Source organism: Dipodomys ordii, unplaced genomic scaffold (assembly GCF_000151885.1).
Source record: "Dipodomys ordii isolate 6190 unplaced genomic scaffold, Dord_2.0 Scaffold130, whole genome shotgun sequence".
Lineage (NCBI taxonomy): Eukaryota > Metazoa > Chordata > Mammalia > Rodentia > Heteromyidae > Dipodomys > Dipodomys ordii.
Genome location: NW_012267346.1, coordinates 2,702,505 through 2,721,701, shown reverse-complemented (window position 1 = coordinate 2,721,701; position 19,197 = coordinate 2,702,505). Strand labels below are relative to the sequence as shown.

The following is a 19,197-nucleotide window of genomic DNA, read 5'->3' as shown; positions in this document are numbered from 1 at the left end:
TGGGCACCAGTGGCTCACATCTGTAATTCTAGCCACTCAGGAGGCTTGAGATGGGAGAATTAAGGTTTGGAGTCAGCCTCGGGCAAACAAATGCAAGAGACTCTTCTTTCCAATGAACTAGCAAAAAGCCAGAAGTGGAGGCAGGTATGGCTCAAGTGGTTGAGTAGCAGGTATAAACAAAACAGCTGAGCAAGAAAACCTTGAGTTCAAGCTTCAGTACTGGCATGCTCACATGCATGCACACATGCATGTGTGTGTGCACACCCACACACCCACAAACACCCACCCCTAAAAGAAACAAAAGCAAATCAAAAGTTTTAACTCTCATTTGATCCAAACGTTTTCTATTGTCGTATATTAAGTGTATAAAGGGTTTCATTGTGATATTTGCATACAGGCATACAATATTCTTCAATTAAATTCAACTTCTCTATGTCATTTCTCCTCCCCTTAGTCCCCTTTTTGAAGCATTGGGGTTTGAAGTCAGGGCCTTGAGCTTGCTAGGCAGACGTTCTTCTACTTGAGTCACAAGTCTTTCTTGTTCTAATATTTTACCAATTTTTCAAATAGGGCATTGCTCAGTCCAGTCTGGACCACAGTTCTCCCATTTATGTTTCTCATTTCCATGTAGCCAGGATGACAGGAGTGTGCCACAGCTTCTTGTGCTTTTTTTGCACAAGATGACACATCTCTGTCATCTTTGGCCTCTTTTCCTCCCTTAAGGTCTAGTCCTCATCTATAGTATTTAATTTCAGCTTTTTGTCTTTTGCTATCCACACCCAAAACTTTCCCTTTTCTTTGCTCTTATATTTTATACATACAATCTTCCAAATCTAAAGTTGGAATATGGAAATGTTGTGGTCGATATGCATGTATGTATAAATAACTTGGAGGATGGAATCAATGTCCTTAGTATAAAACAGAAGACTGAGTGGATATTATTTATTTATTTATTGTTGGTCATGGGGCTTGAACTCAAGGCCTGAGCACTGTCCTTGAGCAGTTTGTACAAGGCTAGTGCTCTACAACTTTGGGCCACGGTGCCACTTCCAGTTTTGGAGAGACTGGCTGGAAATAAGAGTCTCATGGATTTTTCCTTCCCCAGCTGGCTCCCAATCATGAGCCTCAGATCTCTGCCTCCTGAGTAACTAGGATTACAGGCATGAGCCTATAGCTGGGGGGTGAGTGTGGGGGCAGTGGATGAGTTTTTAGGTCCTTGAGTTCTGAAGTGTTTGTAGACTGTTCTTAGCTTTGGAAATTCCTCCACCTACTGGCTGTTTAAAGTCCTGTTTACATTACATAATGAGACACATTTGTTTCGTGTGATCCGCTTTTAAGAATAACAGGTGCCTAACGAGAATGGCAATACACTTATAAGTCCCTTCAAATTTCTAAAATCCAAAAAACTAGAAGAAAGAAAAGATATTCTTACTGTACTTAAAAGCAGATGATCAATTTCTTGATGCCTTTTCATGGCCACTGGGGGGCAGAAAAGGATTGTATACTTACCACAAATCTGTCAAGGTAAGGAAAAGATGCTTTGTATCTATTATCAGAAATTACTGTCAATATTATTTTATTTTACATTAGCATACATTAGCTATATAAGATGGATTTCATTGACATTTCCACAATGTATTGTACGCAATGCACTCCATGGCTTTCTGCCACCTTCTATCATTCTCCCTTTCTCCCTTCCCCCTGCCTAATATAATTTCAAGAGGTTTCATTTCTATTTTCATCATTGCTGATAATCCATGTAAAAAAATTCTCTTATACCCTTATTAGCCCAAATCCCACTTACTAGTTCCTGCCCCGCCAACAGAGCCTGATTCTCTTTTCCCTTTGCCTCCAACCCTATTGATCAACAGCTTTCATTCCTGCTCTCTGTGCTATTTCATATGTAGTTTAAGGTATTTCAAAATTATTCGCCCTCAGGGTTCGAGGCATGGCTCAGTTGGTGGAGTGCTAATTAATGATTGAAAGCACATCAGATACTGGATTTGAGTCCAGATCTCAGACCATTAAAAAAAATTATTTACCCTCTATCTTTCTTTTTCCCTTTCGTCTTTTCCTTCTAAGTAGTCCCTTATCTAGACTCATGTTCTGTGTTTATCCATATAGAAAATCAAATAATTTTGGAATTTAATTTTCTATTTTGATGCACTATCTTCCTTACAAAAGATGCCTTTGTACCAGTTTTATTTTTAACAAATTGCTTTCTACCAATGTATCAAATTAGACAAATCTTTATCCTGAAGTACACATTTTAAATAGAAATTTGACATCAAAGAGATTTTTTACCAGATATGCCACTAAGTACAAATAGCACTTAGTAGTGATAGATAAACTAAAAATTAGAATCACACTCTAAAAATAAGAGAAAATCAATAATAAAACAATGTATTGGTGGCTGGCCACAATTTAAGAACTCCCTTATTAATACTGTTAAAATATGGCCAGGCACTGGTGGCTCATACACTAGCTTCTCAGGAGGCTAAGATTTTAGGATTGAGGTTCAAAGCCAGACGGGGCAGAAAAGTCCATGAGACACTTATCTCCAATTAAACACCAGAAAACCAGAAGTGGAGCTGTCAAAGTAGTAGAGCACTAGCCTTAAGCAAAAAAGAGCTCAGGGATGGGGCCCAGACCTTGAGTTCAAGCCCCATAACAAATAAGCAAAGGGGTTCAAACAAAGTTTTTAAAGAAGTGATTGGCTAGGCCCCTAACAACTTCTTACCCAAAGCTAACTCCTTAAAGATTAGGATACAGTTACCACCCAAACTTTCTTATTCTCCCTTACCCTCCTCAGTCAGCATCCACCTTCTCAGATTCCAGGAAACTGCCTAGGCAAAGCCTTTGGAGACCTGCTAATGATCAAACCCAAATTCTACTGTACAGAGGGGTTGCAATTACATGGGCAAGATAATGAGTACATTCTTATCAAGCATTGTAGCCTCCTCCTTTGTTTCCCCTTCCCATCCCTTCCCATCCTCCCCCCAACCCCCTCCACCCGACATGACAACTTGTACTTCTCATTGTTGCAACGGGTCCACCTCTATCCTTATTTAGACGACTTGTTTTTCCCCTTCCCCTCCACAAATTATACCAACATCAAATACAGTGAAAGCAGGGGTTATACTGTGGGGGAGGGACATACAAAGCAACAAAAAAATAATCTTATAAATGCGTTAGAAACAATCACATGAAAGAAAAAAAACATTTGAATACATATCTTAGGGTTCATTTTCCTAACATCACCTTATCTGACCTTTTCTGCTTGACTCATACATATACTAGATATTGCAAATAAGGGAAACCATGGGACCTATGTTTCTTTGGGCTTGGCTTACTTCACTTAATATAATTTTTTCCAAGTCTTTCCATTTCCTAACAAATGAGGCAATGTCATTCTTTCTGATGGAGGCATAGAATTCCATTGTGTATATACACCACATTTTCTTGATCCATTCATCTACTGAGGGGCATCTGGGTTGGTTCCATATCTTAGCTATGGTAAATAATGCTGCAATAAACATAGTTGTGCTGGTAGCTTTAGTGTGGTCTTGTTTGTAAACATTTGAGTAAATGCCCAAAAGTGGGATTGCTGGGTCATAGGGGAGCTCTATGTGGAATCTTTTGAGGAACCTCCATACTACTTTCTAAAGTGGTTGAACAAGTTTACACTCCCACCAACAATGAAGTAAGGTTCCCTTCTGTCCACATCCCCTCCAGCATCTGTTGTTATTAGAGTTCTTGATTTTTGCCATTCTAACTGCAAACCCAAACTCTTTAGCTGGAGACACCATAAACCAGTCCTTTGCTAATTTAATTGTAAGAGGAATACATTGAAAAGGCACTATAGATCTTGAAGTTAAAAGATGTGTAAGTCTCAAGAGTTAGCTAATAGTCTCATAGAACAAGGGACCTCTACTGGCATTAAGCTATTCATCACTGAATCACTGCATTCAAGCTTCTGAGCCCCAGACGAGTAAATAAACTTGGCTAAGCTTAGATCACAAACCTACTCTGTGGCCTGGAGTGACAAGGACTGAAATGACAGGGAGAAGAGCCCTGAGTGACAGCTCTACCACAGCTGGTCATCTGGGGAAACAGGATATTCAGTAAGAGGAAATTAGGGTGTTATTACCAAAAGGAGGAAAAAGAAACAGGGTATAGAATATGTCCATTTCAGTTCTCATCTTTCTTGATTTATGGTGGTTTAGGGGTTTTTTGTTTTGTTTTTTGGTTGGGGGCTTGAACTCAGGGTCTAGGCACTGTCCCTGAGCTCTTTTTTGCTCAAGGTTAGCGCTCTACCACTTTGACAGCTCCATTTCTGGTTTTCTGGTGTCTAATTGGAGATGAGTCTCATGGACTTTCCTGCCCCAGCTGGTTTTGAACTGCCATCCTCAGCTCTCCGCCTCATGAGTAGCTTGGATTACAGGCTGAGCCACCATCACCCAGCTGGTTATGGTTTTGACACCAGGAAAAGCTCTTGTTATTTTTGGTTCTATGTGTCAACTACATTAAGACAACAACTTTCTAGGCTGAAATTCTTTCTATGTGTTCTACACACACACACACACACACACACACACACACACACACACACACACACACGGTAGAGAAGGGGGCGGGAATACTCTTGTTTGTTTCCTGCCTGCCTCCGTTGAGCTAGGCCATCAGTTTTCTTACATTGGCCTGGAACATGGTTCTCATTGCTCCCATGGTTCTCAAGCAACTGAATTCAGATTAGAATTATATCACTGGCTTTACTAGCTCTCCAGATTGCAGAATGCAGATCTTGAAACTTCTCAGCTTCTAGAGTCATATATGCCAACTTCTCATAATCCATTTCTTTCTAAGTATATACACTGTAGAATTGTTTCTCTGGTGAACATTTGCTAATATGACTTTCCACTTATGGAAAGTTGCTTTTCCCATTCACTTCTACTCTCCTTCCCACCTGACAGTATTTTCTCCCTCCTTCAATATTCTCCTGGTCTCTGTCCTTAGATTTCCTTTCTTTTCATTTCATAGGGCTTTTTTTTTAATTCAAGTTAAGAATCACCTGTACACTTGTGATTCTTTATCTTTTTAGATGCCGTGTATTTAGTGGCTGGTATCCTTTGAACATCACACTGCCTTCCCTGAATAAGCTTGGTCTTCCTTCCTGCTTTGTTTCTGTGAATGACACAGTCCACTCCCCCGGTCACCCAAGTGACAGAGAACTGCTTCTCTCTCTCTCTCTGAGATCAATTCAGTTAGCACAATCTGCAAGTTGGGTTTCCTTAATTTCACTTTAATGCTTCCTTTCCTTGATATCCTCATTGCTATCCCCTTCATTTGGGTTCTTTTTGTCTTAACAAGATAGTAACTTCCCAATGAGTCTACATCTTCAATTTTATACCATTCCAATCCATCTACATAAAACTCCTCTGTGTGTGTGTGTGTGTGTGTGTGTGTGTGTGTGTGTGTGAAATTCAGGAAAAGGTTTCTTGAATCATACCATGTTGTATTTATTCTGCTACAGTCTTTGGATTTCTGAATCCATTCTTCCTCTATGTTAGATCTTCTTTGCCTGTCCTCAATATTTATCATTTCTATCAAATCATTTCTTTATTCCTTTATGAACTTAAATTACACATTCAATTTTTAGTTCTCTTCAGGCATTATCTCTGGTTGTATTTGCTTATACTTGTGTTTATTCTAGTGTTCCTGAACTCACCTTTTCCATTTCTCATTCTTGCCAGAGTTATTTTACCTCATTTCTTAAGTTTTCCCTTTCCTTTTCATTTTCTTAATGTCTTTATGCTTGTCTTAGTGCTTGCTGTACCATAAAGTTATTCAAAATAAATTCCATGCCTCTACCAATCACAATATTGCACACCATCTTCACTTCATTTCTCCTGCTTCTCTTATTTCCCTAATCAAATGTGGAATGCATGTTTATTCAAATATGACTATTTCCTGAGGAAACAAGTTAATGGAATTCTCCTATATGGTATTGGGCTCCAGTACCAAACCAGAAACAAAACCAGTTGATTTTGAAACCAAGTTTGCAAAGGTAAATCATTGTAGCTAGAGCCCACCACAACCTTTCCCTTATTTTGAATTCATACTATACTTGAATATGTTGAATACTTGATAATCTTGAATAGGTTTCAATTATTTCATGGTAGTTTTTCCCTTGAACCAGATAATTAGTTGTTTTTAAGAGTAAAGGCTCTTGTTTTTTTAGGTCTTGTAAAGAATGATGCTGGAAAACATCATTTGGTATTCCCACAATAGTTGGCCACTGAAGATCCTTTTGATGGAATTTGGGATTGTAAGGATTGCTGAAAAGAAATGACCACAGGATTCAGGTGGAGGAGGGTTTATTAGAAAGAAGAAAGAGAAACCAAATTGCTGGCTCACACAAGTTGGAGCAAGAGAGCTCATGGCAGGAGAGATTATATGGGGGGAAGGAGACACAGCAGATGTGGAGATGACCTCAGAGGGTGGGGAAATGACCTCAGAGCCTGGGGGACCTCCCACCGTTCCCGGGCAAGCCAGTGGCCTGGGTCAGGTGCTGGGTAGGAATTTCTAGGGTATATGGGGAGAGAATCAAGGGAGGGGACCATTTCTCCCAGGGACCTAACAGGGATTTAAAAAAAATCATATTGCTACCACCAAGAGGCCTATCAGCTTAAGGACATGGACAGTATATTAAAATATAAATATATGAGGTTTGTGTGTGTAGTTCAGAGGAAAGGGAAACTGTCTAGCCTAAGGTACAAAAAGATGCTGACATAGCCTTGGGCATTTCTCTAATAGAAAATAGAAAAGGTATCTTAGGTTGAGACAATGAGTTTGAGAAAAGATACAATTTCTGTTGAAAAACAAAACCTATACCTACTGAATGAAGAAACAATACGTTTTGATAGATGTATAGCTTTTAAACCAACGCAATCCTCTTCCTTTCCAATTGAAAGTCTCTACTTTGAGCCAATCCATCATCATCTATGTCCCAGTTCAGCTTGACTTAATATCTTCTTTCTTAATATAATTTTATTATTATTAAGGTGTTGTACAGAGGGGATATCATTTCGTAACTCAGATAATGTGTACATTTCTTCTTCTGGACGTCACCCCTCCCTTTGCTTTCCCTTAGTTTCCCCTCTCCCCTTCCTGCCCACAAGTTACATAGTTCATATTCCACATGGTGTATACTGAATAGCATGATTGCATTTGTTTTCCCTCCCTCCCTCCTTCCCTTTCTGAGCATAACCCCGGCCCCATTGTCCCTCTAAAAAGAAAAAAAAAAACAGAAACAAAACCCAAACCCACAATCAACAAACAGCAAAGTGTTTGTATTTTCTGGAGTGTGTTTTAAATGTTCAGAGGAGTTCCTCCCTGGCCGTATCCTCCTTTGGTCTGACTGTGTGATATGCCTAGAGTTCTCTACAGGTATAGCTTATCTTCTAATGGGATAAAATACAACACACTGGGCTTCACAGTCTCCTTGACCTGCGTCGAAAATCCTTCTCACCCAGAACAAGAATAGCCTGAGTCCAACTCCACCGAGTCTCTGGAGGCGTCTCGGGTCTTACATTGCATTAAAATTGTAAAGCAGAAAGGACCAGGTCAGGACCACAAGCCAGCAACTACCAGGGTCCGGAAGTAGGGCCTTAGCCACGCCCCAACCTTCCCTCTTCCGGTGATGCTCAGAGAGGCGGGGTTTCCGCTTCCGGTGTCGGATTGTTGACGCCTGTGGCTGCTGCGGTGGCTCCTGGGCCGTTGGGGCCGGGAAGTGGCGCGGTGACAGGTACCGCGGAGAGAGCTCTGGTGGCGACGATGGCGGAGGGGTCCGAGGAGGCCCGAGGCCGCCCTCCGGGACAGGAAGACGGTAGAGGAGATCACGAGCCCATCCCGTCCCGGCCAGAGCCCCCCGCGGCCCCTTGCCCCCAGGAGGGGTCGCAAGCCGAACCCCAGGCCCGGGATCGGCCCCCATCCCCGGGTCCCGCGCCCGCCTCGGAGGAGGCGGAGCCGCCGCGGGAGCCGCGCAAGCGGAGGGAAGGGGCCTCGGCCTCGAACGCGGGGCCGCGGGAGCCCGCCGGCTGCGAGGTCCCCGAAGCCGCCGCAGCGCCGCGGGACCGGCCCGCGCGGCTCAGCGCCCGCGAGTACTCACGGCAGGTGCACGAGTGGCTATGGCAGTCCTACTGCGGCTACCTGACCTGGCACAGCGGCCTGGCCGCCTTCCCCGCCTACGGCAGCCCCCCGCCGGGCCCGCCCGGCTCCCCCGCGGCCGGCGCGCCCGCGCCCGCGCCGCCGCCGCCCGCCTCGCAGCTGGCCTATTACAACCCCTTCTACTTTCTGAGTGCCGGGGTGGCGGCGCCCGATCCGGGGGCGGCCGCCGGCATCAGCGCCCCGGCCGCGATCGCCGGCCTGGGTCCCCGAGTCCCTCACGTGCAGGCGTCGGCCCGGGCAACCCCAGCGACCCGAGGGGGAACCGCCGCCCCTTCGCGGACGACGACCGAGACCGGACGGCAGGCAGGTGAGAAAGCAGCGGGGATCGGGAGTTGGGCCGAGCGGAAGGGAGAGGTGGGCTTGCTTTCCAGCAGTGCTGCTGGAATTGGTCGCCGTGCGCGCGTGCAATCAGTCATCCTGTGCCCACGCCTAACATTACCAAAGTGGACAGACTGCCAGGCAGTGCAGTTTCTTCTTGTTGTAGATCTGGCCCTACCAATTGATTTCCTTACTCACGAGACTAGCTAGGCCTTACCACATTGAGGGGGAAACCTTTGCTCTTCACACCGTCCTCTTACATTGATCTCTACTCTCTGGAGAGCAAGATCCAAAGCTCAACTTCCAGGTGGGCAAACGTACTTTTGGAAGAGAAAGACTGCTAATACTGGGGGAGGGGGGGAAGGCGGTGTACAATTCAGATGTGGGCTGCTTTCGGACCAGAGGAACTGGATGGATATAAAAGCAAATTGGTATGAATGCAAATAGCGTTGACTAGGCTCTGGCTTTTTAATCATATCTAATTGCTTGCCTTCTGTATAGGAGCTAGAATATTTTGAATCAGCTACAATTTAACTTCATTATTTAGACTTTGTATTTAGCCGTGTGTGTATGTATATGTATGTATTACAAGGAATAATGTATGCCTGGATATGATCCCATTCAGAAGTTAGGATTACAGATTGGTAATCATTTGGATTTTTTATTGAAACTAACAATTAAATGAATTGGGTTCGTAGGATACAGGAATTTATGCAAATGGCCTGTTTTTAACATTGATTTTTACTGAAAGTTTTACCTGGATGTGGTTATCTAGATTTTTTTGGGGGGGGGGTCCGGTCGTTGGGCCTGAACTCTGGGCCTGGGTGCTAGCACTCTACCACTTGAGCCACAGCCCCACTTCCGGCTTTTTTTTTCTTTTTGCTTATGTGGTGCTGAGGAATCGAACCCAGGGCCTTGAGCATGCAAGGCAAGCACTCTACCACTGAGCCACCTTCCCAGCCCCTAGATTTTTTTCATTCAAGTCCCCATCCACTAAAATGTATTGGGTACCCTATTCTAATTTATCTGTGAAAATAGTTGTTAACATTGTGAATAGTAGAATGCTGTTGTTAATTTTACTAACAGGTACACTTGGTTGACAGAATCAGTAAGAGGAATTGGGGCCAGATTTGGTTTTCATTATCTAGCTTGTGTTCGTGTTCTCAGGCCTATATGAAGCAATGAGTTTTCCTAACTTTTTTTTTTTAATTTGCAGGCAGAGAGTATGTTATTCCATCCTTGGCTCACAGATTTATGGCAGAGATGGTGGATTTCTTCATTCTCTTCTTTATAAAAGCAACAATTGTCTTAAGTATTATGCACCTCAGTGGAATAAAGTAAGGATATTTGCAGAAAGGTTTACAATTTCTACTGCTTAGAAATCTGGTTAAGCTCTATTCCTGCGAACAAGTTAACTCAGTGGACAGTAGGTTTGCTAGAGCTTTGTCAGGTTTATTGTTTTCTTGTGGGCTTTTAAAAAATAAGTACAAAGGAAAAAAATTGTTACGATCTGTGAGAAATTCATCTATTATTAAAGTAGGTTAGATGAACCTGCAAACCTGGTTTCTATGAACTATTCTCTTAGGCCAGCAACTAATTTCCCTCAAATTATCTGTGGAGCCTGTAAAGACAAAAGCTACAGAGCATTTGGTTAGGTGAACCAAGTAGTAGCATTTCCAAAAGGGAAGTTTGTATTATCTGTTAAGTCCCACTTCAAAGTGAGACATTTCCTTGAATAATCCTTTCAGATTAAGTATAATCATAACAGCAGTTTTCACTTGCTAAGCATTTTTTATGTACAGTATGTGTTAAGCTTGCTTGCAATTGGAGTTTATGAGCACAATTGTCAGAACTTGAAAAGACACAGGTAGCCAGTCACTGGTGGCTCACAGCTGTACTTCTAGCTACTCAGAAGGCTGAGATCTGAGGATCACAGAAGCCAGCTCAGGAAGGAGAGTCTTTGTGACTCTTTATCTCCAATTAACCATAAAAAGCCAGAAGTGGAGCTGTGGCTTAAGTAGTAGGGTGCCAATCTTGAGCAAAAAAGCTAGGGTACAGCAGCCGTGCCCTGAGTTCAACCAACATTTCCTGGCATAAACAAAAAAAAAAGAAAAAGTGTGGATTCATATCATACTCAAACCTTAGCATGCTTACCAGAAACCTAAGTGACAGTATGATACTGTGACACTCCCTTTCTCTGAACACATCTAAGCAACACCAGCTCATGTACATTCAGTCTCCTGGATAGCTTTTAACCCAGACCAACTGCCAGGCTATTTTTCTTCATCATTATTTCTTCCTATTCCAGTTAGTTACCACATGGTTGGATAACAGCTAAACCCTAAGTGAAGTATGCAGTCTTCTGTCTTTTTTTTTTTTTTTGGTTGTGAGGCTTGAACTCTGGGCCTGAGCATTGTCCCTCAGCTCTTCAGCTGAAGGCTAGTACTCTACCACTTGAGCTACAGCGCCACTTCTGGTTTTCTGATGGGTTTTTGGAGATGAGTGTTTCACAGAGTTTCCTGCCGGGGCTGGCTTTGAACTATAATCCTCAGATCTCAGCCTCCTGAGTAGCTAGGATTACAGGCGTGAGCCACCAGCGCCCAACCTTCTGTCTTCTTTTTTTTTATGGAAAGTATATTGAGACACAAAGTACATTAAAGTCCAAGTTTCTTTGTGTAGTTGATATTTCTTTCAGCTGTCACAATAGTTGAGCCATATCACTTGCTCCCTAGCTTTCTCTCCTGCAGTTTCCTCTCTGTGAAACATTTTTTCCCCCTTACTCTAGCTAACTTCTTTTATCCTTCTGATGATAGCTTAAAGGTCATTACTGGGAAGGCTTCTCAAGATTAAGTGTAACCAAACTATTTCCATGCTGTTTCAGTTTGCATCCCACTTCATGGTTATTATTCATGGGAGCAGAGACATTTTCCATTTGTTCATACTATGTCTCCAGAGCTAGTATATAGTACCTGCTCATGATACTGTTCCTTGGCTGTTTCTTGGTTTGGGGAGTGCTGGAGATCAGCACTGTGCTTCAAGTATGCTATGCAAACATCTACAACTGAGTTACCCCCAACCCTATAGGTAGCACATATGCATGATCATGCTGTTTGGGGTTTTTCATCTGTTGGTTGGTTGAATAAGCTAATGAAAGTTTTGTGAAGTTAGATGGCTGGGAACATAAAAAGATTAGAATTTTGGAGCCTGGGAAGGTGGCTCAGTGGTAGAGTGCTTGCCTTGCATGCATGAGGCCCTGGGTTCAATGGCTTAGCATCACATAAGCAGAAAAAGCCAGAAGTGGCATTGTGGCTTAAGTGGTAGAGTGCTAGCCTTGAGCTGAAGAGCTAAGGGACAGCGCCCAGGCTGAGTTTAGGCCCTATGAGCAACCAAAAACAAAAAAACAAAAACCATAAAGATTAGAATTTCAGTTAAAATTTGTGGCATACAATTTTTAAAAAGTAAAACTGGCGACTAATTCTTTATAATCCCAAACTGTTATTTTATATAGGGATATCTCTAAGTTTGCTATGCATTATATAATAGAAGAAATAGATGAAGACACATCAATGGAAGACTTGCAGAAAATGATGATTGTGGCACTTATATACAGATTATTGGTTTGTTTCTATGAGGTAAGTTACTGACTAAAGCAAATATTAAGTATTAATAAGTTTAGACTATTAGTCCAAGAAAAACAAGAATTTGTAATTAGTTATGAAGACAGTCATCTCAGATAAACCAGGCATAGTGACATGCCCTGTCATCTCAGATCCTCAGGTGGCTAAGTGGGAGGGCCAGCTAGTCAAAAACATACCATTAGCTAAAAGCCAAAGGAGCTGGAGGTATGGCTCAAGATGTGGAGAGCCATCAAAGCAAGCACAAGACCCCAAGTTCAAATCCCAGTACCCTCAAGAAAAACAAGTTATAATTATTCATGTATTTTCCAAGTGTCTTTACACTTTTTTTTCCCAAATTTAATTTATATGCACTTCTTAGATTTTAATCCAAAAATATACTTGCTGTTTGACTGTAGAACTTGAAAGGTTATTTTTCGTCAAATTGCTATGAAGTATCATGGGCCATAGAGAAATACAGTAGACATCTTATGGTGTTGAATATATTAAGACTGTAGAAATGTATTAAATGCTTAACATTTGAGTTTCCATTTCAGTGCATTTGTCTTCCAACTGCAGTAAATGGCCGTAATATGTTACTTTAAAGCCAAAGTAAAACTTTAAAGTGATACTTTAAAACTGAAGTAATAACATAGTTGATATAGTAATGATTATAGTTGAGCCAATAAATTACTTTAAAATCCTCTTTTTTTTCTTAGATTATTTGTATTTGGGGAGCTGGTGGAGCTACTCCAGGAAAGTTTCTGCTAGGGCTTCGAGTTGTGACATGTGATACATCAGTGCTTATTGCTCCAAGTCGGGTTCTAGTCATCCCTTCCTCAAATGTTAGCATTACAACGTAAGTCCTTTTCCTGGCTCAATCTACTGTATACTCCCATAGTTTCAGTGAATAGAACCTTATGGTCCCATAAGGTTATATTGCCTAGTGACTTCATTGGTGCCTTAGTGTGTACACACTTCTCAGAATGGCTGTGTCCCCTCATGGACACAGGACTGTATTCAGTGAGTTTGAGGTTTGATCAAGTGTTTCTAGAATACCGGTATTTTTTTCTTCATGGTAGGTTCACATTTATTAAGTTTATAAGCATTTTGTATGATTGTCTACACAGTATGTATATTCAAGATGGTCATTTTATAAAATACGAATCAGTTTTCAGTGCCCAGCTTTGTTAATCCCTGGATCTGTGGCTATTTGTTGGGTCAGGTACTGCCTTACCTTGAGCTGCCAAGTGGTAACACCCACCATTAGCTCATCTTAAATAGGTAGTGAGTTTGATAGCTTGGCATACATGCATGCATCTACATCTGCTCTTCAGTGGTAAAGCTTGTAATTAATATTTACATTCCCTGTTGCTAACTGTGGGCATGTACTTCTGGAAGAGACTCCAACTATTGGTGATGGAAATTGTGGAAATGAGTGGGTGGTAATCAGGCGAGCCAAACAAAATGTGCATATGTAACTGCTGCCAAAATGATCCAGAGGTGAATTGTTGTATGTGAAAATAAGTGACTGGAAGCAGCAGTTCTTTAAAATTTTGTGGCTATCTTGCCTAATCTATTAATGGGAATCAATATTGAGCACTTCCCTTATACCAAGTATTGATAGTAACATTGCATATATATTAGTTAACTCAATACTGATACTGTATGATAGATGCTGTTATCTCATTTTTACATATGTAGCACACCCAGTAATTAGAAGATGGATTTGAAACCGACTAGTCTGGATTCAGACAGAGCTCACACTCAACTACTGCACTTTATTGTAACCTTTCAGGGCACAAAAGGGCAGAACTGTAACATTAGGATAATTTTCCCATTTCTGGGCTATCATTGAAAGTTTAAGGCATCCTTTAATGACTAGATCCCACCAAGGAGCTGAGCTGACAAAAGAAAAATGTAAAGTGCTAGTACTTCACTTAAGGTAGGAAATGGGACCCCACTAAACATACTCACTTTAGAAGATTCTGGAAACACATGGTAATAATAAGTAACTGAAAAGGTAAGCAATGAGAAGCTATTCTTTGCTTCTGGCAAAATACTAGAAAAGCCAAGTACCAGTGGCATATGCCTGTAATCCTAGCTATTCAGAAGGTTGAGATCAGAGGACTGCAGTTGGCAGCCAGCCAGGGCAGGAAGTTCTTGATACTCTATCTCCAGTTAACCACCAAAAAGGACAGAAGGGGAGCTGTGCCTTAAATGGGAGAATGATAGGCTTGAGGGAAAAAACTCAGCACCCAGACCCCAAACTCAAGTCCTAGACTAATACCAAAAAAAAAAGAAAAAGGAAATACGGCAAACCTTTAGTTCATATCTTAAGATGTTTATTAGTGTTTTAATGTGAAAGTTCTTGTCTTTTTGAGTTTAAGAACAGCCCAGGTGATTTGATCATATACTTGAAAATAGCTCACATATCAAAGGTTAAGAATCATCTCAACTATATTCTGAATGCTTTAGTATTGTCTGACCTTGATAAAGATACCATTAGTTTGTATGTGGCTAATATACGACTTTGATGCTTCTGCTTTAATCTTTTAGGTCCACCATACGAGCTTTGATCAAGAATTTTTCTATTGCTTCTTTTTTCCCTGCTTTCATCACTCTGCTGTTTTTTCAGCATAATCGAACAGCCTATGACATTGTAGCAGGAACCATTGTAGTAAAAAGAAATGGGGTCAGATGATGCCCTTCCAGAACACTAAATTCCACACTGGAATAATGACAAGACTAAATTATGTATCAAGGCCTTCAGTATCCCTGGGTTACATTAATTGAATTAGAAATTAAATCAGTCACTCCACTTGCTGGAAGTGACTATTCTGAAAGTATTGATTTTACTTGAATGCCAAAGAACTTTTCCAGGAGAAAAACCTTAAACATTAGTGTTTAAAAACAAAAAGGAAATATTTAGGTAAAAAAGAAGGCAAATTCTTTCATAATCAAAATCGGCAATATTTCTTCAGATCTAATATTCAGCTTTGAAATCTCCAATGAAACTTTAAAAAACTGTATTTTGGTTTATCCCAAAATGATGGAAAATGTCCAGTTGTGTTTTGTAAACACTTGATTAGTTCATCTTTAATTCTTGTGGGATGGGAGGAACACCCATCCCAGGTGCTGGGAGCTGCGAAGGAGTATGGCAAGCCCAGCAGTTCCTTTGCCTAGGACTTCCCAGCATGCACTGCAGTTCACCAGAACAGAGGTGTCACTTTACAACTTAATGCTTGTACTTATTTCCAAGTGATGAAAAAGTATTGTCATAATGCTATATTATCATTGATGTATTAAAGGAAAGGTAAATTAGTGGTTGCTTTTAATGGGTAGGGAGAGTATGAGTAAATTTTTACTGTAAATTTAACTTAAATTCATGTGCAGGTATCCTCAGAGCCCTAAAATCATACTATATATGGGGGAAACTTCCATCAAACTTGCACATTTACTGTAAAACAACATTCCCAGTGTGTGCAGCATGGATAAAGTATTAGTGTTTTTCAGTGTTCTGAATATGTAACTTCTTATATATACAACATATTCACACGTAATTACTTTTGTATTTTATACAGTTCAATAACTGTTGACATCAAAGTATTTTGTGAGTAACTCTAAAATAGTAGTAACCTGTGAAATATTAGTAATTATCCCATTATGACCCATTCTTTCTAAAGCAAGAGAGAATATCATTTCCAGAAATTAACGCTAACTGCTTTATGCTCATTTCAGACTACTAGGAATAGTTTGGGGAAAATGCTAAGCAATGTGTCACTTTACTTGAAGCAAAATGTATAGGTGTTTTTGCAGTATGTTCCAGGTAGCTGTGTTGAAATGTACCTGCACTATTTATTGTTGTATTTTATTCTGTCATTTTCCCCAACTGTGATATTTACCCCAGAACACTAAGCTGTATTACACAGTTCAGAATTAGATTGCTTAAACTTTTGTTTCTGTTCTTAATAACAAATGCAATATATGTGTTACCACTGTATCAGTTTCTAATGTGGGGTTTTAACATTTAAAAATATTTTGTTTATAGAAACCTAATGATGTTCTTATCATTGGAAAATCTTATAAACCATGCCTGTCAAAATTGTTTTTGTTAAACCTAACTTCACAGCCTTTGGCTAAGTGTGAAATAGATCATTTCTTGTAGCTTGTGGGAAATAAAAAAAGTCATCTTTTAATCATACTATAAGTTGGGAAATTTTATGTAAACTCTGGGTATACACATCTGCCTCAGACTGAGTAATACAAATTGAAATGTCCGTAAGTCATGTAGCCTTGAGATTCACTAACTACTGTTGTCATCTAGACTGTTTTTTTAGTACAGTAAAAAAGGAAATTAGTTTAATGTAAGTTAAAATACTTCAATTTGCTATGATGAGTCACTCAGATTAATAGCTGTGAACTTGTTATAGAGCCCTGTATTTTCTTTGCACATAGAACAAAATCTAAAACCTATTATAAATTCAGAGGTTACAGAAAAAGACGTTAACTTTGGGGGGGGGGTAGGGTGGGGAAAGAACATAACTTTAGCATTCCTTTTCTCTTGGGCTGAGTGCCCTCAGAACACTTTTTTTCTGTCAGTATACTGTACTGATTTTCTGTATGTTGAATTGGCACTCTACCCCAAAAAGGTAATAGGAAGTTGTATCCATAGTACAAACATCATTCATCATTTCAAAAAACAAATTAGTAAGATAATCTTTAAAAACTTAGAATTCAAGCCAAATGAAAAAATCCCAGTTAACATACTCTAGCTCTGGACTGTTTTAAAAGAACTATTGCCGTTATCTACTCTGTTGTTCAGCCTAAAAACTGACAGGTGATTAATACAACCCGAAAAATCTCAGTACCCACAGTGGATAGGGTTCAATGTTAGAGTTGGAATCTGATCAGATGTGTGATGACAAGCCTTGCTTTTAGACTGCTGTGACCATAGAATGCAAGCCAACACATTTGGATAGTAAACCTGAACTTTCCACTATTACAAAAGTATTGATTTGCCAGAGTCACTTTGTTTACAGTAAAAAATGAGTCTTCAGTGTTTTTAAGGTCTTTATATAGTAAAATTCCATTTATACTTTCATAGAGGAATTTGCTTGGGTGGAAAGGATGGTAGAAAGGAGTTTAAAAATTTACACCTGCTGGTGGAATAAAAGTCTTTTGGGGGTGTGGAGAGGAGGGAGTACTAAATTTGTTCTGTCCCTATTAAAACAGGCTATGGGCCTAGGTAACAAGCACTTCTAAAATCTGAGAAATACTATTTCAAATATTTGTCATTCCCAATCCCTAGTACCGAAGGCCAAGGTCTTTTACATGTGCTTTCAAACAATATGTACATATTTCCTTGCAATTCAGTGTTTCAGGGCTTCACCTAATAGCCCAACTATCAATATAACTTGGCATTCTATTTTTAGTATGTCACCAATTTGTATTGTATCCTCAAATAAATACTTTGAGTCACCAATTCATCTGCATTTTGTTTCTTTGAGAAGGCTTGCTATTGAGTCCTTGCTTCAAGATAAAACTTTTCCAGTGGCTATAGAACTAGATTGCCCTCAGAAACACCATCCACCTTTATATGTACTTTCTGCAGATTACCTATATGAGAGCTAAGTCATAATGTCAAATTCATCTAGTCCTTAGAGCTGTTGAGCCATCACAATAGATAGCTGGGCCATTTCAGTTCTGCCTATAAAATCCTTTCCCAGCCTAACTTTTCTAGACTAGTTCATAGGAAGGGGCAGGATTCAAAACAGATTGTTTCCTCAAGAAGGTAAATTTGGCAGGGTGTTGGTGGCTCATGCCTGTGACCCTAGCTACTCAGGAGGCTGACATCTAAAGATCCATCACAGTTCAAAGCCAGCCTAGGCAGGAAACTGTTCATGAGACTCCAATAAGCCAACAAAAGACGGTTAGTGGTGCTGTGCCTCCAAGTGGTAGAGCACTAGCCATAAGCAAAATATCTCAAGGTCAGGCGCAGGCTGAGTTCAAGCCCCAAGACGACAACAAAAAAGGCAAATTTTTTTATCACACATGTAGCCTGTTCTGAATGCTGTAGGCAGTGTGCTACTGTAAACCTAGCTAGTGGACTTTTCACAAGTTTTCAAAGCTGCTCCACATTACAAGGAAATCTTAGTCTTATAGTTGGTATGTGTGTCTAGACCCAGTAATCCCATTTTCTCTGTGGTTATTGCAAATTTACATTTTCACTAAATTTTAGTCTTTAGGACCTAAGAGAAGGAAATAAAATTCTTTTCTAAGCAAATTTATGGCCTAATCTCAAAAATGGTTAAAATTAACCCAACACTTTTATTTCAAGTAATAAAATAACTACATTAGTAAGCAACTTCAAGAGAATTCACAAAGCGCTTATATATGTATTTCCGTTGTCTAAATTATACTTTTTCTTAACTGGAATTGAAATTATTCAAAACCATTTACCCAAAACCATTTACCCTTTGCTTAAAGTAGTATCACTAGATGACAGCATTAGGTGGCTTCCAGTTTGTTTCCTTTTAAGGATGAAGAATTTAGGATCTCAGTTTCTGGTGGTGAGACTGGAATGTTTGTCACTCTTCACTAAACAGCACACCTTAAAGAGCACTGATCCTCATCAGCCAGCCTGATACATAAACATGATTAATAATCTGAGCCTTACTGGGCTTTAGGAGGATAAGCTTAAGGCTGGAGCAGCTGTAATATAAAATTCAAATTAAGAGATCTGAACAGTTCATAGACTCAGGTTGAGGGGCCAAAAAGATCCAATTTTTAATATAAAACCAGTACAATTTGTTCAACAAGAGCAATATAGTAATGCTGTGCCTTATTTGAAGATTACATGCTGTTTCTACCAAGGATGGTTAAAAAAAAAAAGGGGTTTTTAAAGTACAAGCCAGGCACTAGTGGATTACAACCATAATCAGACTGATACCTGAGGATCACAGGTCAAAGTCAGTCTGGACAACCTTTATCTCTAATTAACTGACAAAAAGATGCAAGTTGAACTGTGGCTCAA

General features: G+C 40.3%; 1 protein-coding gene across 1 annotated transcript; it reads left to right on the top strand.

Moving 5' to 3' along the window:
- The first annotated feature begins 7,750 nt into the window (after window positions 1–7,750).
- Window positions 7,751–17,646, top strand: Fam8a1 (family with sequence similarity 8, member A1). Its single transcript, XM_013030450.1, has 5 exons — window positions 7,751–8,536; window positions 9,764–9,884; window positions 12,056–12,179; window positions 12,881–13,020; window positions 14,721–17,646. The coding sequence occupies exons 1-5, from the start codon at window positions 7,837–7,839 to the stop codon at window positions 14,863–14,865; spliced, it is 1,230 nt and encodes a 409-aa protein (XP_012885904.1). The 5' UTR covers window positions 7,751–7,836; the 3' UTR covers window positions 14,866–17,646.
- The last annotated feature ends 1,551 nt before the right edge of the window (window positions 17,647–19,197 follow it).